The following is a 22,107-nucleotide window of genomic DNA, read 5'->3' on the forward strand; positions in this document are numbered from 1 at the left end:
TCCTGCTCCGCGAGAGGAGTACGCGGAGTCGACGGGGGAGCCTGCCTGCCGCGTGTGGACCCGCGGTAAGTACTTTGTAGTTCGAACTAAGGTACTTCGACTTCAGCTACGTTATTCACGTAGCTGAAGTTGTGTATCTTAATTCGAACTGGGGGGTTAGTGTGGACCAGCCCTAAGAGCCCTCCCCATCTAGTGTCCATCACCAGCCATTGGAGATATTTGCTGCTAACAGTCGCAGATCAGCTACACGCATTGTAGGCAGTCTCATCATCCCGTCTCCTCCCATAAACTTATCAAGTGCAGTCTTGAAGCCAGTTAGGTTTTTGCCCCCACTACTTCCCTTGGAAGGCTCTTCCAGAACTTCACTCCTCTGACAGTTTGAAACCTTCGTCTAACTTGAAGCCTAAACTTATTGTTAGCTAATTTATATCTATTTGTTCTTGTGTCAACACTGGCACTTAACTTGACAAGTTTCTACAGATTCATATTGATCAACATTCAGATGTGAATGTTGCTGCTAGAAACTGAACACTCACATTACGGACTACAAAAATATAATTTAAACTCTGATAACAGGTACCAGTTTAAGATAACAGAGTGACTCTGTTCATTCTAGTATGCAGTGTTGTTGTAGCCTTGTTGGTCCCAGGATATTAGAGACACAAGGTGGGTGAGGTAATATCTTTTGTTGGTCCAATAGAAAATAATCTCATCCACCTTGTCTCTGTTATTTCTAGAAATACAAACTAAAGAGAATCTAATGGTTTGCCTGCACCATAGAATACCTGTGTTCTCTCCTTAGCAATAACAAGAAAAGGGAAAGGGTGGGAAAGATCCTTACAGTGCCGCTGAAACAGAGGGGGACCAGTGGGCCATAGCCTTCCCACTTTTTGAAAGTGGACAGGCCTGGCTACCTTTCCCCCACGGCAGACCCTGCCCACTTCCCTTCCTCTTCCCCCCCGGAGGCCTCAACCCCTGATCAGGCCAGCAGCTGGTGGAACCTGGCTGGGAAGACTGGGCAGTTGTGGGAGCCACATAGACCCTCCACCTGCTTGCGGTACGAAGGGGCTGAGAGCAACTCCCGGCCCATGTCCCTGTACTAAGGAGAGTTCATATGGAACATTAGTCACCACGCAAGGTGATCCTGAGAAAGGAACCGCTTTGCTTCCATGCTTAACCCCATAAAATGAACAACCAGAACTACTGATCAAAATAACTGTCCAGAACCATCTTCAAAATGAGTAACAATTCTTAAATTAAAAGGAAAATAAGATCACGACACCTTAAATAAGTCCTGTTACAAATGTACTTAATTTCCAATTCAATAAAATATCAGAATATCAATTTATTAAAAGGTTAAGATGAACTATACATATGTAAACTGTAATATAGTTGAAAAATCTGAAATATATTTAGTTTAAAAAAGAAAATCATTCTTTCAGAAAGTATTTAAAATATTGCATTTCTGGGCAGCAAATCTAACGAAGTGCTCTGGAAATGGTGCATTCTCTCTGTGCATTCATCAAGCATTAGTCTCCAAGGCATAAAGAACTAAAATGTTGCTTCTTGCTGATGTGTAGATACACAAAAGTCTGTGAGCTCCAAAACAGCAGCACAGTTTTAACAGGGAAAAGCTATGGTCCTGGTTGATGAAGACAATGCCTCCCGGGAGTCCATGACACCTTGGAAATATGCTAGCCATACTGCATACAATTAAGTCAGATTGTGCTGATGAGTTAGAGAATAAGTCTTTGATTGATAATTTTTCTGTTTATTTCCGCCAAGGCCACTGAAAACACGAAAGCCTTTTCATCTGAAAGGTTAGCATACATGTCAACTTCTTTTTCTTGTTTCTCTGTAGAAGAAGAAGAAAAGACACTATGAAACAAAAGCTTTTCTCCAGCTTCTGTATCAGAAGTTCGTATACAAGTTACACAGATATTAAATTATTATAATATGGGACAACATATTAGTATTGAAAAGTGGTATTAAAGACAAGCAGCTCCCGTCAGGGAAAAGAAGTCACTGAATCAACAGTCTGAAAATATGACACAAATGCCTAGTCTTCAGTGACAAGAAAAGATGACTCAGCCCAACATCATATGAATGATTCCAAAACACACAAATGAGAGAGTAGTTAATGCTGCCTAATGCATCTTCCTCCAGGGGAAAGACAACTCTCTACATGTTACATTTAAATAGCACCTTTCATGACAGGACAAACAATGTATTACAAAACGAAGGTTTCAACACCAGTAAGAAGCAGGATAGTCCTTTCCCTGTAGTATAGGTAGGAGAGTGAGATGCTGAAAGGTTAAGTAAATTGTCCAGGATCACTGAGCAGATTAGGAGTTTCAGACTTCCAGTACTTCAGGAACACCAGCCTTTTCCTGACATGGGACATGTTACTACCCCAGGGAGCCTGCTTCACCCAGACAAGCCAACTGAGAGTGGAGGGGGCTGCAGATGGGTCACTTCAGTGCAAGAGTGAGCCATCAGGGAGCTCACCTGCTGCAGCACTCCAACCCTGCAAGGCTCTCCTGTGGCACACATAAGGTCCATAAAATGAGAGCTCTGTCATAGCCACATCTTTTAATTAGCACCCCACCCACCCAATCTACCCCTAGAGCTCCTCCCTGATAATTGCCCAGCATTACAGAAGCTCTTTCATCAGCTTCTTTTTGTCAACTAGCCAGAAAAGGCTAAGTGAGGCTGAGCAGAGGCTAACATGCATTGCAGAAAGGAGAGCATACATGGGTAGTCCAGCACTCCATGAGGGAATCCACAGAGATCCCCTAACTTCACCCACTCAAAGAGCTCCCTCACGTGGGTATTTCCAGAGGACTGGGAATGGGGCTCACAGCTAAGGGGGATCACCACCACATAGGCTTAAAGTTTGGCTTATTTTAACCTACCAGTGTCCCTGTAAGTATATAATGGCGTCCAGACACAATCAGTTTTTAGATTTCAGTCTGGGACCATTTTCTGATTTAAATTCATGTTGAAATGACAGAGTGGGCAAATCCTTAAACACCAGGATTAAAGACTTGGCCTTTCTGGTCTTTTCTCCTCACTCAATGGCTGAACATTAAAGTCTGTTGAAAGCTATTTAGCAACCTCAAAGCACCTACACAACTATGCTTCCCACATTTCACTACACAGCAGCTTGCTTAGTGAGGTACTTGGAATATCAAAAGCCAGCACAGATGTTGTAATGCAAAGCTATGAGAAGTACTAGAATTCGAAACACATTCAATCTTGGGAATACAAGTCACTTCAGCTGGATCCCTGGTGAGGTGAGAGGCAGTACCATCTGCTGCATTCAGCTTGAAGTCAGGAGCTAAGATCCAGAGCTATACCAACAGCTCTTCCCTCCGTGTGGCTTTGGGGGAGCCACTGTATCTCTCCCTGCCTTAGTTCCTCGCTCCCCCCATTTATAAAAGAACAGATCACAGGGACACCCCAAGCATTTCTGTACACTGTTCCAGAAGAAAGCATTGTAAGTGCTAATTATTCTGTATGAAATACTTCTCAGATTTCTGGCTTGCAACCATTTTTTCCCCGTTTCACACTACTCTAACCCAAACAAGGTCAGACATCCAAAATTGTCAACATCTTCAGAGAAGCGTGTCTGAGTTTCTTCCAACTCCTTTTTGCTAAGCATGGCAGGAGATTCGATGTATTCAAAATACACAAAATAAAATGAACGAGGAGTACTTGTGGCATCTTAGAAACTAACAAATTTATTTGGGCATAAGCTTTCGTGGACTAAAACCCACTTCATCAGATGCATGGAGTGGAAAATACAGTAGGAAGACTGTATATTTTACACACACACACACACACACACACACACCATGAAAAGATGGGGGTTGCCTTACCAACTCTAATGAGACAAATCAATTAAAGTGGGCTATTATCAGCAGGAGGGAAGATCACTTTTGTAGCGGTAATCAAGTTGGCCCATTTCAAACAGTTGACAAGAAGATGTGAGTAACAAAAGGGGGGGAAATTAGCATGGGGAAATAGTTTTTAAGTTTGTGTAATGACCTGTCCACTCCCAGTCTTTATTCAGGCCTAATTTGATGGTGTCCAGTTTGCAAATTAATTCCAGTTCTGTAGTTTCTCGTTGGAATCTGTTTTTGAAGTTTTTTGTTGAAGAATTGCCACTTTTAGGTCTGTAATTGAGTGTCCAGGGAGGTTGAAGTGTTCTCCGACTGGTTTTTGAATGTTATAATTCTTGATGTCTGATTTGTGTCTATTTATTCTTTTGCGTAGAGACTGTCCGGTTTGGCCAATGTACATGGTAGAGGGGCATTGCTGGCACATAATGGCATATATCACATTGGTAGATGTGCATGTGAACGAGCCCCTGATGGTGTGGCTGATGTGATTAGATCCTATGATGGTGTCCCTTGAATAGATATGTGGGCACAGCTGGCAACTGCATTTGTTGCAAGGATAGGTTCCTGGGCTAGTGTTTTTGTTGTGTGGTTGCTGGTGAGTATTTGCTTGGGGGGCTGGCTGTAAGCGAGGACTGGCCTGTCTCCCAAGGTCTGTTAGAGTGAGGGATCGTCCTTCAGGATAGGTTGTAGATCCTTGATGATGCGCTGGAGAGGTTTTAGTTGGAGGCTGAAGGTGACGGCTAGTGGCGTTCTGTTACTTTCTTTGTTGGGCCTGTCCTGTAGTAGGTGACTTCTGGGTACTCTTCTGGCTCTGTCAATCTGTTTCTTCACTTCAGCAGGTGGATATTGTAGTTTTAAGAACGCTTGATAGAGATCCTGTAGGTGTTTGTCTCTGTCTGAGGGATTGAAGCAAATGTGGTTGTATCTTAGAGGTTGGCTATAGACAATGGATCGTGTGATGTGGTCTGGATGAAAGCTGGAGGCATGTAGGTAAGTATAGCCGTCAGTAGGTTTCCGGTATAGGGTGATGTTTATGTGACCATCGCTTATTTGCACTGTAGTGTCCAGGAAGTGGATCTCTTGTGTGGACTGGTCCAGGCTGAAGTTGATGGTAGGATGGAAATAGTTGAAATCCTGGTGGAATTCCTCAAGGGCTTCTTTTCCATGGGTCCAGATGGGTCATTACACAAACTAAAAACTATTTCCCCATGCTAATTTTTCCCCCTACCGTTACTCACACCTTCTTGTCAACTGTTCGAAATGGGCCATCCTGATTACCACTACAAAAGAGATCTTCCCTACTGCTGATAATAGCCCACTTTAATTGATTTGTCTCATTAGAGTTGGTAAGGCAACCCCCATCTTTTCATGTTGTGTGTGGGGGGGGGAGGGGGGGTGTCTTCCTACTGTATTTTCCACTCCATGCATCTGATGAAGTGGATTTTAGCCCACGAAAACTTATGCCCAAATAAATCTGTTAGTCTCTAAGGCGCCACAAGTACTCCTCGTTCTTTTTGCTGATACAGACTAACATGGCTACCACTGTGAAACAAAATAAAATGTATTTGAAGTACTCCCTTTTCACCACAAACAGTCACTTGGAATTCAAATGATTAAAAAATTAATTTCACAAAATTACTGTCATTTAACTGTCTTAACCAAGCGAACATATTTTCTAAGATGTTTTCAAATGAATAGCTGTTCCCATGGAAATAGTTTTGAAGAACTTATTGAAAAACATTTCTAGAAGATCCTACTATGAAGCAGAATCAATCATCAATGCAGAACTTGTAAGTTATACCCATTCTTACTGCAGTTTCATCCTTCTCAGCAATAACTATTGCACATTTTATTGCTGGTTGACCTTTTCCTACATGCTATGCATAGCCTCTGATTTAGAAAAACAATTTAATATCCTATTAAAACCTCTCTCATCTGAAGACAGTCTGACTCAGTTCTCTAGTATTCACACTTGAGAGTTCTCTACAGGCACGCACAACTATTTTTGTAAAACACCAGAAACTAGTAGAAATCTTTTGCTGCCAAAATAGAAAATTACACACAGCAATATTTCAGCACACCAGAATAAAGAGAACTCTGTCCTAGCTAATAGTTATCTTGTAGTGAAGGGTCAAAACTGTGTAGGGCCTAGAACACCACCTCAGCAGCAATCAGAAAAGATTTTTTAAATGCTGAAGAAATACTTATCAATGAAACAGCAACACACCCCCTTTGCAGGGTCTAGCAATGTGTTCTCTTTAAACACAAGAACCATTTCTAGAACCAAAATTCCAGTGAGTTTTGGATGAGGAATAAAAAAATAATAAAAAAAAAAACCACGCAACCCACCAGTGAAATCACTATGAAAAAGCAGTTCTTTTGTTTTTACAATGAAGACAAAATATTTAAGTTTGAAAAAACCTAAGAGGGCCTATTGCATAATATGGACTAATATCCATTCCCCTCCTAGAAACTCAGATATAAGGTTTTGAAGTTACAAAAGCACAGAAAAACAGACCAGCATGGTAAGCTTCCAAAAATGCTTTTTACACTCAAGTAATTTAAAATGAAAGTTCTGGATGTTCTAAAAGAGCAAATTTTCCCTTACATATTTCTTCCTCAAATCCTCATATTTGTACGCCACGCTTCAGGATGAAGTTTTTATGGCCCAATTGAAATCCTCTAAAAATAAAAGGTAAATGAAATGCCAACAGGCTCTTGGTACCAGCAGTTCCAAGCAGGGCTGGCTTTAGCAAGAGCGGGGCCCGATTCCTGGCAAGCCCCGCCCCCAGGAATCGGGCCGGGGTTGCGGGGCTTGGGTCTGGGCCGGAGCCGCTGGGGCCGGGGGTGCTCGGCCGGCGCGCTCGGCCAGGGCCAGGGCCGGCACCCTGGGGCCCAAGCCAAGCCGGAGGTGCTCGGCCGGCGCCGGGGCCGGGCCAGGGCCAGGCCCAGGCCAGCGGGCTCGGCCGGAACCAGGGCCGGCACCCTGTGGCCCGAGCCGACCCGGAGCCACTTGGGCCAGCGCCGGGGCCGGAGCCGCGGGGCCAGGCCGGCGCGCTCGGCTGGAACCGGGGCCGGTGCCGAGCTGGGCCAGAACCGCTCGGGCCGGGGTCGGGGGTGCTCAGCCGGCGCCGGGCCGGAACCGCGGGGCCGGGGCGACGGGCTCGGCCGGAACTGGGGCTGGCGCCCTGTGGCCCGAGCCGACCCGGCCCGGAGCCGCTCGGGCCGGGGCAGGGGGTGCTCGGCCAGAGCTGCAGGGCCGGAGCCGCGGGGCCGGGCCAGCGCGCTCGGCCGGAACCGGGGCCAGCGCCCTGGGGCCCGAGCCGAGCTGGAGCCGCCGGGGCCGGGGGTGCTCAACCAGAGCCGGACTGGGCCGCGCCTCCCCGGATCCCTCCTCGCGCCCCCCCCCGCCCCAGTTTACCTGCTGCCGCCTGCCCCTGCTTGTTTTCAGACTTCCCGCGAACATCTGATTCGCGAGAAGCAGGGGAGGGGGAGGAGCAGGGGGCGGAGCGTTCAGGGGAAGGGAGGAGGGGGAAAGTGAGCTGGGAGCGGGGTGGACAGCTGGGGGGCCCTCTTAGGCGCGGGGCCCGATTCAGCGGAATCGGCTGAATCGGCCTAAAGCCGGCCCTGGTTCCAAGAGGCACAGCCACAAAGCTGCACAGTAAAGGGCTGGGAACTACTTAGAGATGTGCCTATTTGATGCCTTACAGTGTTGTTAAGCACGGAGACCAGGACAGATCCAACACAAGATAAATTGAGAGTGGGTTTTTAAAAGTTGCATAAGTTACTTAGGAACATTAATTTCATTAAAAGACAACAGGACTTATACTCCCAAGTGACCACTTTTGAAAACCCCCACCCTCTATTACTACTACTACCAGAAGTATGATATAAGACAGGTCATAATAGTTTGTCAAGAAGCTCTTGCTATTTCTGTCCAATTTTGTCCAATTGCTCCTTAGCAATCCTGACTGTATTCATTATTTTCTTTGACAATTAAGCAGAGCAGCCTAGTTTGTCACTGCAGCGTATAAGGAGTTGGCATGTGTTTTCCTCAAACTCAAGAAATACTATAAAATCGTTAACACCAATTCCTTTGGCACCCTCATTTGGAGCACCCTTATCTTGTCTGAAGTACCATATGAACCAAGAGCATCTGAAGAGAACTAGCTGTGAGATGTTCAACACACACTCTCAGTATTAAGGAGAGTGTGAATCTCTGACATAACCCAGTATCCTACTTCTAGCAGTGACTTACACTGGCTGCTTCAGAGAAAAATGAATCAATGTGGTCAACTGTGTAAAGGTTCATTATGCAGACAGTAGGAAGAAGGAAATCCTCTCTGATCCCTGCAGACAATCTGCTTATGCCTAGAAGCCTATGAAGGACCACTGGATCTTATCAGAAGCAGATGTTTGCAACAGTTCTTGCTTCTCTGAAGGAAATGAGTTAGCCTTCCCATACATAACATTACCCAAGTGTTGGTCTCGATAGGAAAACTAACAGTCACTACAGCATGAAACATTTTTTCTTCTCTCTCATAGACTTTAAGGTCACAAGGGACCATCACGATCATCTAGTTTGACCTCCTGCACATTGCAGCAGGCCACAGAACCTCACCCACCCACTCCTGTAATAGACCCCCAGCCTCAATTGAGTTACTCAAGTCCTCAAATCATGATTTAAAGATTTCAAGTCACAGAGACTCCACTATTGAACTAAGGCTATGTCTACACAGCACTGTTGTAAGGTGGGCAGTGTAGCCACTATTTGTTGCCGGGAGAGAGCTCTCCAGGAGACAAAATAAAACCACCCCAAGAGAGGGGCGGTAGCTTCGTAACCAGGAGAGTGTCTCCCGCTGCCGAAGCACTGTCCACACCAGAGCTTTTAGTCGTTAAAACTTTTGTCATTCAGGGTGTGTTTTTTTCATACCTCTGAGCGACAAAAGTTTTGGGTTAATGACAGTACACCATTAAAAAAAACCCCAAAAACAAAAATAACTTTCCCCAAATAGGTTTTCTAATTCTCATACCTCTTTCTTCCTCATGCTTTTTGGCTGAGGCACTCTTAGGTCTTCCTCGTCCCCGTCTGCTATGATCTGAATGGCTGTTAGATCTGGACCTTTTTCTGTTTTCTAAGTCTTTATTTACTGCAGAATTTATCTTCTCTCGCTTAACTCTCTCTGTTCGTCTCCTTTTGGCCTCACTCTTGTTTTCTGTATAAATGAATAAAGAACATTTTAGGGTTGCTTTCATATCTTTGTAGTTTCTCAGTCTCAGCTCTTTCCCCACTCCACCTCTTTCCTTAGATCTCTTAACAAGAATGATTAGTTCCTGCACAGTAGTCACCTCTCAAGCAGTTCACAACACTCGACTGCATCTGCACAACATCCTCTGAGCTGAGTTGAGCAAATTGTTTCAGGCAAAGGCACAGACATACCCCATTTTTTGATCACAAAGATCAAGTCTTAATCATGATGACATTTATGTAGCATTTTGCAACAAATAAAGAGCATCTATTAGCAACACAGTGCATAGGAAATGCTTAGTTCTTAAGTCAGTGAAACTAACTGCCCGGATCAGTTTTCAAATGTTTCTGATGTATCACTTCTGATGTGCTGAAAGTCACTGCTCTCATTCCAGGTGTTCCCAAATACTATTAAGAAATGGATAAAGAGGCAAACACTAAATCTTCATTTTTTGTTTTGCCATCACTCCTGAAACCATTCTAATATTATACAATTCAGCATAAGACACCAATTCAACTGTACACTCAAGTATTTACTACAGCAGCACCTAGAGGTTCCAACTACCATCAGGTCCCATTGTGTTCAGGGCTGTAAAGAGACAGGCTGTGGCTACACTTCAGAGCTTACAGCGACGCTGCTAGTGCAGACGCTTTAAGTGGATGGGAGAGAGCTCTCCTGTCAATTTAATTACTCCAGCCCCTGTAGTGGTGGTAGTGGTAACTACGTTGGCGGGAGAAGCTCTCCCATCGACATAGCCTTGTGCACACCAGTGCTTAGGTCAGTGTAACTTACGTCACTCAGGGGGGTGGCTTATTCACACCTCTTAGTGACAGAACTTATACCGACTTAAGCTATAGTGTGTTCACAGCCTTAGTCAAGCTGCCTTCACACTTTTCACATGCTAGTTTTGGGAAAAAGCTTCCAAATTTTGCACCTGAGAGTTTTTGGTATTTATCTGTTGGTCCTCATTCTACTACTTTCCTTTTGTCCCACCTCCCAATTTACTGTAGACTGGACATATGCCACAGCTAGATGGCAGGATATAGCTTGTGAATATATTAGACAGGAGAGCCAGATGTATTCACTTTCACACTGGAATTACACAAGAGCCTTGCATAATCATAATAAAGCCTTTAATGCATCTAACTGGGTTGGTAACTAGTTTCATTTATCAACCATTAGCTAAAGAATAGAAAAAACACCAATCACACCTTCCAAAACAAGTTCCACAGTCATTCGCCCACTGCCTCCAGCTTGCAACAATCAACATGTCTGACATCACCACTTTATATTTTCCTAAAGTTGACAACTGGAACATTTTCTCTTCAGATTAAATTAATTATTCTGATCCTGTAAATCTTGTACGTGAAGAACTTCTACAATTCTAAATCAGATTATTTTGGGATCTTTCCTGAAGGGGATTTGTTCTGACTAAGGTCCTATTAGTGGTAGGCAAACCATTAATAAAGAACACAAGGGAGAACATGAATCATGCTAGAAAGCATCCAACTGATTCCTTTGCATATACATCAGCAGAAAGCCTTGAATTTGAGAAAATACATTTTTTTATTTTACTGCATACTTTAAAAAGAACATCTTAAGTAGCTTTTATTTTAAGTTCTTCCAAAATACCATTTGTTATACAAAGCGTTAAATGACATTCTGCTGTTTCAGGATTGAGTTAATAAATTCAATGCAGCTCATTTAAAAAAAAAAAAAAAAAAAAAAGAAGGAAAATAGGAATTTACTTTTGAATAAAACAAGTTTCAGTCACCAAGTGCTATGAAATCTGGCTTCTCTAGACATTTATCTTCTAAGTAGGATTAACAGAAAGCTTTCTGTAGGGAATTATATTTGCATGGTGAATAAGTAAGCAGCTAAAAGATAAACAATGAATAAAATGTCACTACCACCCAAGTAAGGCTGCAAAAACACCACCTTTTGTCTTTCACAGTTTGTGAAAGATTAACTTACATTCAAAGTCTGCCTTGCCCCAGTGTAAAGGAAAGAAGAACTGGCAAAAGTCCAAGTTTATAACACAGGAGGCCTCACATGCTCTTCATTTTCCCCCCCCCCCCAAAGCAGAAATATGAAAGGGAAAAGCCCCTCAGTAAGATTTACCTGCAGTGGGTGGTGATTTCTCAGCACGTTTGGCATGCAAGAGCTTTCGACTAATAAATATGTAGCCACAAGGGCACGATTTGCATGCAACAGGAACCTGAAAGAAAGTGGGGAAAATAAGATTTTGAAATATCACAAGAGTTCCTCTGTTAAGAAAAAAATCCCAAATACAAGGCACATGTGACCTCCAAGATATTCTTCACATTTTGTTTATACCCCAAACAGTATTCCACGTTATTGTGCAGTTCATAAAGTTTCATAACAAGGTGGATTTGATTTAAATCACTAGTTAGGAAGATTCGATTTAATCATGGATTTCTACATAAAAGTGCATTCTTGTTGGTTGTTTATAACCTTAATACATATTCTTCACAACTAAGAGACAGATGTAGGTTTCATTTTTTAAATGTACACATTATACATTTTTAAAGTGATTTACTTTGAAAATTTTTCAGATTAGTTTTACAGCAATATCAGAAAATGAATGATTGTTTGGTTATTTCATTTACCAAAGGTAACTGAAGCAGATATTTATGAAGTCATTGGGAGGTGAACTATCTCCAATTCAACAGGTTAATCATTAATATTTGGAGGATTTTCTTGCAATGCTGTATTAGGAGGAGAACATACCAGACAGACTTTTCAATTGTTATGTATTCTGGATTTTTTCTTCAACAGCAAACATAATATTTTAACAAAACAAGCATATGAATTTTTGATTTTGTTAAACATTCAAGTTTTTTTTAAATCAGATTTGTTTTTGTTAAAATTGTTTTTAACTAAAATAGTTAAATGAAATTAAAAAAAAAAAAAATTGATTGTCAGCCAAGTCAACATGAGGAACTTAAAATATTGGCTTCTGCAGCAAACTCAGACCTCTGAAACCTTCATTTTCCTGTTTGTTCATAATCTGGAAAAGAAAAACAAGTTTCCTGCTTTTTCCGGTCCCAAACGATTTCTCATTTTGGAATGAATTAGTCCAAAGGAAGAAAATATTCTTTCTACACTGGCAGAAGAAGCTACTGCTGTTTAAAGTGAGATTATCACTTCAACAGTCTCTGAATCCAAATGCTAACGTGACTTCCACCAGTTCACTGGTGTGACTTTCTTTAAAACTCATCATCAAATATATATTTCTTGAATGGTTCTTATTCCCAAACTGGGTCTCTTTTACGGCCTGCTGTAAAACCATTATAGGTTTTCCCTTCTAGTGAGAGAATGGTATGGGAGATCTCAAATCATATGAAGGCTACACTCAGGGCAGGTCTACACTAAGCCCCCAAGTCGAACTAAGGTACGCAACTTCAGCTACGTGAATAACGTAGCTGAAGTTCGAAGTACCTTAGTTCGAACTTACCTTGGTCCACACGCGGCAGGCAGGCTCCCCCATCGACTCCGCGGTACTCCTCTCGCCGAGCAGGAGTACCGCAGTCGACGGCGAGCACTTCCTGGTTCGACTTATCGCGTCCAGACAAGACAAGATAAGTCGAACCCAGAAGTTCGATCGCTCGCCGCCGAACTACCGAGTAAGTGTAGACCTACCCTCAGAAAGACCTCAAGACTTCTGGAATATGCTGCTCAAAGAGTTTCACTTTTGTTTCTACTGCCTGTCCCTCCCTTCTCACATTTATCTCTAGACTTCTTCTCCTTGTCCAGATCTATTCCACCCCCACAATCTTCTATTCATTGAACTTTTTGAAACTTCGCACTTTTAGAGAGAGGTAAGTGATTGACTCTGTGTACACAAATTTGCAGGGATACAATAGGGTTGAGGTCTGTTATTTCTCACCTCTATCTATTATTTATTTCAAAACATTTTTTCTGTTAACAAGCATGTTATCTCTGGAGACACAAATCCATAGTTTGAGAACTGTAAAACTAAGCATCTTTCTTGGTATCTTCTAGAGCAGTGGTTCCCAAACTGGGGTTCGAGAACCCCTGGGGGTTCACAAAATGTTACAGGGGTTCTCGGGAAAAAATTCCCTAATGGCGGACAGAGCTGTCCCTAGGGATCCTGGGCAGCACGGGGTCAGTAGCCCAGAGCACCTGGACTTCCAAGAGCTAAGAGGATCAAAGCAAGCATATCTATCACACTGAGGAGATTTAAACTCCAAGACGCCTTATAAGAAATAGAAAGGGAGGTGGATATTTTTTGCTGCTTTTAAAATTAAATAGGCAGCTAGTATTGTTTTTAAAATTATTATGACGAACAAGTTTAAGCTTTGTTGTAACGTGTGCGTCGTTTGTCTGGACTGCTCAAGACCTGAATGCTTGTGTAGGAGGAACTCTGAGTTGGCTTCTTAAATACCTTTATGCTGTTTCACATCTGATACTCCTTGATGAAACATAGGAGCCTTGTCTTATAACAGGCTTATTCAAAGTGATAGAAGCTATGAAAGTGAGATCTTGGAAGAGTGTTGCCATTTTCATAATGTAATAAAAATACTGTAATGATAAATAAGAACATAAGAATGGCCCTATTGGGTCAGACCAAGGGTCCATCTAGCCCAGTATCCTGTCTTCCAACAGTGGCCAGTGCCAGGTGCCCCAGAGGGAATGAACAGAACAGGTAATCATCAAGTGATCCAACCCCTTTCGCTCATTCCCAGCTTCTGGCAAACAGAGGCCAGGGATACTTAATAATAAATAGTGTGTAATAAGCATGTCATAAAAACAAATTTTGTATTTCCAAGATCACTGCTTTTATAATTTATACTCAGGTAAACGAGAAAATCCCTGGAAATATTCATTTTTAGGAGGGGGTTGACTTGACAAGGGGTTGGCTTGACAAGACTTGACATTTTAGTGAAAGGGGTTCACAAGTTGTTAAAGTTTGGGAACCACTGTTCTAGACTGAGCACTGAGTCCCATTGGGTAGATAGAAAGAGTAACCTAAATAATCTATACAAAAGCTCCTGGAGCCCCATAAAATTGGGTCCCTAATCCATGAACTATTGGAACTCATTTACAAAATGTTTCTTAAGCATTACATGAATATATTGTCTCATACTATAGAATTAGAATTTATAATCCCTATTTCATGATGAGATATCTTTGAGCTATAATGTATCTTAATTAAAACTATTTTAGATAGGTTTTTTCCCTCAAAAAGCATTTTATCAAAAAATCCGATTTAAATTAAAAAATCGTTGATTTTTATCCACCCGTTTCATAATAAGTTTAGGCGTTATAAACACGATTGCAGTGGAACTAAGCTCCAAGAATCCTCATCCAATTCATCCTTCAGCCCAGATATTTACTAGCAATAAGTTTAAAAATGTGAAAGGTGCAGGGTACATAATGGAAGCACATTTCAGGCTGTCATAGCTGTTTTGTATTAGTGCTCTGCATCCAAACTCAGTCCCTCCAGACCCTTAGAGAGAAGGGAATATTGTTGAGTGATGCCAACTAAAAGCAGGTTGGTAAATTCTAAAGGAAACCCAGCACTACCCCTATCTGGCTGAATACTTGCAATATTAGGGTTACCATATTTGAACTTTCAAAAAAAGAGGACACTCCATGGGGGGGGGGGGGGATAGCCCTGCCCCCTATCCACTCCCTCCCACTTCCCGCCCCCTGACTGCCCCCCACAGAACCCCCAACCCATCCAAGCCCCCCTGCTCCTTGTCCCCTGATCACCCTCTCCGGGACCCCTGCCCCTAACCGCCCCCGGGACCCCGCCCCATATCTAAGCCTCCCTTCTCCTTGTCCCTGACTGCCCCCTCCTGAGACCCCTCATCCTAACTGCCCCCCCTAGGATCCCACCCCCTACCTGTCCCCTGACTCCTATCCACACCCCTGCCCCCTGACAGCCCCCCCCCAGGAACCCCTGCCCCATCCAACCCCCTCCCATCTCCCTGTCCCCTGACTGCCCCCCGGGACCCCCTACCCCTTCTCCAACCCCCCAGCCCTATCATCGGGCCGCTCAGACCAGCGTGTCGGGCTCCGCGTGGAGCCAGACATGCTGCTGTGCTCCCCCGCGGAGTGCACAGCCCCCTCCCGAGCGCTGCCGGCGCAGCATGCTGAGGCTGCGGGGGACGGGGGAGGGGCTCTGGCTGCTGGAGGCCCCGATGGGAGCTGCTCAATCCGGCTTGGCCGCTCTGTCAGCCGCGCTGCGCTCGGCTTTGGGAGGGAAATCCCGGACCTTTTTAGATTTTTATAAAACTTCTCCCAGACGGCTATTTAAAACCCAAAAATCCGGACGTGTCTGGGATAATCCAGACGTATGGTAACCCTATATAATATGGAAGACTTTAGAATGATATGGGAAAGTTCTAGAATGCTTACAGCTACAAGGACAGAAGTGTATTCCTTCCTTATTAAAAAAGTTAACAAAAATTATTTCCTTCAACAATTAAAAAAGAACAAAAAAAGTTACCAAAGCTCACCATCTACATTAAACATTTTGCAAATCATGGCTTTAGAAGTCAACCAGGAATGCATTGTGCTGCTTTGATTATGTCTGTATCAAGACAAAGTTAGGTAAAGAACTAAAAAACACGGAGGAAACTAAAAAAAGATTTGGAGGAAATTAACATTCAAACAAAACAGTGTTAACGCAGGATACTGCACAGAAGAAAAAAAAGAAGTCCTGACCATGTCAAAAACATTGAGACAAATCTCTTCAGGTTTGCTGCTGCTTACTAAGACCATGCAATAATGAAAGTATAACACAAGGTTACTGTTTACACTTTACCAGATACACAGGAAACCAATTTCAGTGTGCTTCTAACAGAAGAACAAATGCCATAACCAAACTGGTACATACAAAGAAGAGTTCCACTGCTATACAGACCACACAAACTGTGTTATTGCTTTCTTTAGCACTGCTACATTTTCTGTGCTTCGCTTCACAAGTTTATAAGGACATCACATTTAAGAAAAGCATTTTTTCATAACCAAACGTGAAGCATGCAGTGCAATTCTACAAACTGTTCACTTAACTAATAAGCAACGCAGCTCATTCAAAACGCAGTTGGTTATGTTTTTATATTAAAAGTGTGGAACTGAAGAATACCTCAGAATGAATGAATGGCTTGCAATATTTTTACGTTCAACTCACATCTTTTTCTGAGTAAACCTGACAATTATTTAAGTTTTTTATTCTTTGAAAGGAACACAATCCTAGCAGGTACTTTCCTTTTCGTCATCATCTTTTTTTTTTTTAAATGTAACCCTTCCCCGCACACACTGTTTTAGAAAGGTGCATTCTCTGTAAAACTGTCCCAGAAGTTTACAAATAAATTTTCATACAAATTTTAATCCTTTTCCATTGTGCAACATCTGATCTCATCCAGACAACTGTAAGGTAGTTCTATTAAAACTTAAAAGTGAAATTCAGCAAGTCCTTGTTTTGCTTAGTTGTTCATGTGCCACATCAAATGGGAACATATATCTTTGAATAGCTGCAAATGCTGCAGAACCAGTACAGGGAGCACAAGATTTGATCTTTTTATAGAGCCTACATAAATACTATTTTTAAACAATAAAAGTCTAAGATCGTTGGAGGCCAAGTGGGAGTTGGTTTCCTTTGCTGTACTCTTGGGTATCATCATCCTCATGTAATTTAGACTTAGCAATTGAGCACTTCTGTTTATACCTCACACTTTGAGCAGGAGAAACCCCATATGAAATTTTAAAAAATGTAAATTCAAAGTGTTCAAGAATACCATCCTTCTAGAGACAACTGAGCCTATACTATTTCACCAACCCAAAAAATAATTTTCAAAACTTGCTTTCACCAAGTCTTTGATATTATGATATACACGGCTATAATTGTTGTTTTGCACATGTAACCAAGTTTTGAGAAGGCAGAATCAGATGGCTATTGAAAATTTGAATTTTTTTCTATTGTTTCTGTTATTCTTCCAAAGAGTGGTAAAATGGACAACTTGAAACCTAAACAATTTCAAAAGAGTTAAGTAGTTTCAGTTGCTGCTTCTACCACCAATACCTCTGCCAATTTTTGTAAATTTCCAAACATTTTTACAAGAATGTCTCTCCCAAATTATTGCATAAAAGACCCACACAAACAGAAGGAAACTGATTACACAAGAGATATACTGACCATATTGAAAATGCTGCCAAATATAGAAATTATTTTTTAAATTTTATGCAATTGTTCAATTATAGTAATCTTAAGTGTCACAATTAAGAGAAATAGGCAAAAAAATTCAGAGCAAGTGTGATTTTTAGACTGATGATATAACTTTAATGGTAAGACTTTTTGTACACAAGGTTTGGCCCACCCCAAAATTTGACTAACCTACCAGAGACTGTGTTTGCATTTAATAAGCTGATTGTCTGACAACTGTGCTGCAATACCAAGAATCAATATAATATATTTATTTTTAGATATAGCTGAATGATTGATATCTGAAGTTATAGTTAAGGCAGCACAAGATTTCCGTTCTACTCTGCTTTTGATCACTCCAATCTCTCTGACATTCACCTTTTCAGACTTAGTCTCTGCCTAAAGGACTATTTTTTTGGGGGGTGGGAGGAGGAGAGCTTAAAGGGAAAATGATACTAGGCGATTTTGAATGTAAGTACAGGTTGAATTTTTACATAGTTGCTTTTCAGAGAAATGCTGGGCTCCAACATCTTTGAAAGAAAAGTGCAAAATACGGGTTAAAATGCTGTGAATGCTTACTAATACGTAGTGAATCTATCCCACAATAATAGTCAGATTTTGCAGGACCATACCCTACCTACTATTCTATGCCAAATTTTCATTTAATTCATTTGCACAACTATTAAAAATTAATCTGTTCTTTGTTTCATCCTATTAATACCATTTGCCTTGGGCTCCCTGATTTACTCAACTATGTGGGGTTTACTTTGTTTTAACACCACATATGGTGAGTGGTTCTAAGTGAGCTCTTACACTTAAGGTGTATGCAGTCAATATACTAAAGCGCCTCAAGAGTTTGAATTTAACTATTTCCATGAAAGTTCCACACACACATTACTGGCAGCACAGAATTCTGGGAATGTTCCTCAACACCCCTGTTCTGAGAGTAGTTGAGAACTAGCAGCACAGCCTGACTGCCCACCAACACCCCAACATGAGAACTTCCTCTATGGAAGGACTGACAGATAGCCGTGGGTGACTATTCTGGGAAATATATAACCTAGCCACTTACATATAAAGCTGTGGGTTCCATTAGTGCTAAGGCAAGAATTTAGTTTCTTCTACTGTGTGCCAAGATTTGGCACAAGGGTTCCGGAGCATTGAGAAACAATCAGGCCACACTAGCAGCCTTTGGGCTGGGACAGAATTACATATGCATGTAATTCCATGCTAGCAGCAAGAAGGGCCTAGCACGGAAATTCTATTCAGACACATGCATACCATTTACTTTAGGCTGAAAGAGCAGAATGAAATTAGATTAGCAGCACCTTTTTAAAAACAAAACAAATTACTTACTTGCTCTAATAGCATCATAAGCCCCCAACAATATTAGATTGCAAGAAGGTCCTACACTGAAATACCTTTATTCATTTTAATTTCTTCTTTTATCACCCAGGATGAGAACTGAGCATGTTACTTGCTTCTTCCAGAAACAAAATTTAATGACAAGTTGAACATGTCAGCATTTGCAAGCAATGCTCATATTAAAAATTTTTTTATTAAAGCTAATGTTAAAATTACATAATACACAGGTTAAGGAAATGGTGTCTGTACATCTGGGTGTAGTGCTTAAATTAGTACAAAATCTGGTTTAAAAATCAGAAAATAAATACAGTATATAATCAGCAGTAACCCAAATTTAGGTGAATACATTTAACGATAGAGTTTAGATATTAGACTCCAAATATTCAGGTATATCACTCATGAAAAGTTACATAGAGTTGGCTGTAGAAAGCAAATATAGGAATCAGTGTAGATTGTCCCTCAGTAATTGAGCATTTAGCATAGGTTGTCCTTTAGTAGATATAATCCATCAGAGAAGTATTTCAGTTGAGAGGCGATATCGCCTCTCATGACTCATAGAATCATAGGACTGGAAGGGACCTGAAAACTTATTATCTCAGTCTTCTCTTCTCCAGACTAAACAAGCCCAATTTTTTCAATCTTCCTTCATAGGTCATGTTTTCTAAACCTTTAATCATTTGTGTTGCTCTTCTCTGGACTTTCTCCAATTTGTCCACATCTTTCCTGAAATGTGGCACCCAGAACTGGACACAATACTTTAGTTGAGGCCTAATCAGCATGGAGTAGAGCAGAAGAATTACTTCTCGTGTCTTGCTTACAAAACTTCTGCTAATACATCCCAGAATGTTCGCTTTTTTTTGCAACAGTGTTACACTGTTGACTCATATTTGGCTTGTGGTCCACTATGGCCCCCAGATCCCTTTCCACAACACCCCTTCCTAGGCAGTCATTTCCCATTTTGTGTGTGTGCAACTGATTGTTCCTTCCTAAATGGAGTACTTTGCATTTGTCCTTATTGAATTTCATCCTATTTACTTCAGACCATTTCTCCAGTTTGTCCAGATCATTTTGAATTTTAATTCTATCCTCCAAAGCACTTACAGCCCCTCCCATCTTGGTATCGTCCACAAACTTTGTAACTATGCTCTCTATGCCATTATCTAAATCACTGATGAAGATATTGAACAGAACCAGACCCAGAACTGATCCCTGTGGGACCCCACTTGTTATGCCCTTCCAGCATGACTGTGACCCACTGATAACTATTCTCTGGGAACTGTTTTCCAACCAGTTTTGCACCCACCTTATAGTAGCTCCATCTAGGCTGCATTTCCCTAGTTTGTTTATGAGACGGTCATCAAAAGCTTTACTAAAGTCAAGATATAAATATGAAAGCATATCCCAAAAAGCCTAGCTTTCCAAACAAGTCTTGAGGATGAACAGAAATGCCTTTAAGCTAATATAAGTCTATTGAAAGTAGAAGCCAGTCAAGAATAAGCAAATCAACAGTTAAAAGAAAAATTTTAAATTGTTTGACAGTTATTTTCATAAATAAAAATAGGACACTGTCTGATAATACAGGCCTAAAAAAATAAATTTGTTAGAGTTTTATAGGATCTAATATGAAATAAAATAATATTTTCTAATAATGTTTCTAATTTAAACATTCTCTTGTAGAGCTGTACCATTGTCCCAGTATATTAGGAAAGAATGAAACTGACTAGTCATTTTCATTGTTCAAAATTAGTGCTATGTAAATGGTAAATAGCATAAATAAGGACAAGTTAGTTCGAAATAAAATGGTAATAATCCAATTTTATCATTTTTGCTATGTAATTTTTAATGCTGTTGCAATACAGTTCATCCACGGGGCAATACACCAGTAACAGTTGATCAACCTGTGGAGCAGTAGCTCACAAAACTCCCTACAGATTTGAGTCACGCTACACTAGAAGTCCTTTTGATTAAGGTCTCAAGCTGATAAACTGCAGCAAAGGGAGAGAAAGCTACTGAATCAGTATTACACATTTGAGAGTACAGTATTAATCATCCAAGGGCAAAGTTGTATTTGTACAGTTAATAAAATGTTTAAAAGTTACTAATATCTTAAGTATAAATAATTCTATATTGTTCACAAAAGCCTTCTGCATAATACAACTCTATAATGCTAATAAATATTTCAAAACATTCAGATGGGATTCCACATAAAGACTAGAAAGGCAACAGCCATATTGCACTTAAACACTGGCTCAGAATTAAGCACCGTTTAGAAGTGACTTTATTTTAAACTCAGGAAGCTAGCTCATCTTTTTCACAACTGAATGCATCTGGGCCACAGAGAAACTTCCTGAATTAACCTTGCAAAGGTTCAACATCTAGTCAACGTTGTAACTCAGAAAGTTAAGAGATAACTACTCTAGCTATCAAGAACTGGAGAGTGGACAGAAGCAACAGAGAACGTTTAAAAACATTATGTTCAGTAAGGAAGTCCTTGTTGTGGAACACATCACACAAAGCGACCAGTCTTAAGGCGAGTGGAAGCAGCATGTGGAAAAAGGCTGTGACCTTCTGAACCCAGTCCAACTAGGTAAGAGGTCAGTCGGGATAAGTACATTGAACATGCCTCTGCCATGCAAGGAGAGGGCAAAACAGACTTTCAATGGGATTAATGAATGATGATGAATTATGAGATTAGAAGCAATTACTGAATAAATAAGACTTTAGTTAAGAAAGGTGAACCAGGTTCTTGTGGTATCAGAATCCCTTTTCCCACCACCTAAGCTGCACTGTTACTAACTTTTTCATGCTGAGTGACTTGCACCTCATCAGAAAAACAGAATCCCATTTTGTAAGTGGATGTAAAGTGCAAAAAAAGAGTTCTGGGTTATTTTAAAAATCCCTGTTCCCCAACCTCACTCTTTCCCCCAGCTCTCCTCAGAGCCACTTTTCTCAGCTCCCAGAGCACAACACTCCAGATAAATAGCAAAGTAATGGCATGCCCCTTCTCAAAACCACCTTGCAAACCCTAAAGTGCTGCAGTTACAAACGCATCTGTTCTGAAGGGCGTTTTATTAAATAATGGAGGCGAGCAGGATTGCAAAGGTGAAACTCCTTTCCCCTACCAACCCCTGGCCTGAGAGACATGTGCAGGATGCTGCAGAGCTTTGGGGTAAGGAAAGCAGCACTGCGCGGGCTTCTCCCTTACGGTGGGGCTGAACGGGGCAGGCTCGGTGCCCCTTGCCCAGCGGGGGTCTCACCTGCTGGTCGCACTCCGGGCAGGACTTGGTGGCCATCTTCACTTTCTTGGCCCTACTCGAGGACATGCTCCTTGCTGCTGCTGGGGTGAGAGCGGCCGCCCCGCCCCCGATGGAACGCGGGGCTGGCCGGCGCGGCG

The 22,107-nt window shown here is 41.7% G+C and overlaps 1 protein-coding gene across 1 annotated transcript; it reads right to left on the minus strand.

Annotated features, from left to right (window-relative positions):
- Positions 1 to 1,292: 1,292 nt before the first annotated feature.
- C14H16orf87 (chromosome 14 C16orf87 homolog) lies at positions 1,293 to 22,107 on the minus strand. Its single transcript, XM_065416668.1, has 4 exons — positions 21,971 to 22,107; positions 11,276 to 11,372; positions 8,939 to 9,121; positions 1,293 to 1,855 (listed from the first exon to the last, which is right to left on the minus strand). The coding sequence occupies exons 1-4, from the start codon at positions 22,034 to 22,036 to the stop codon at positions 1,737 to 1,739; spliced, it is 465 nt and encodes a 154-aa protein (XP_065272740.1). The 5' UTR covers positions 22,037 to 22,107; the 3' UTR covers positions 1,293 to 1,736.

Source organism: Emys orbicularis, chromosome 14 (genome assembly GCF_028017835.1).
Source record: "Emys orbicularis isolate rEmyOrb1 chromosome 14, rEmyOrb1.hap1, whole genome shotgun sequence".
Classification (NCBI taxonomy): domain Eukaryota; kingdom Metazoa; phylum Chordata; order Testudines; family Emydidae; genus Emys; species Emys orbicularis.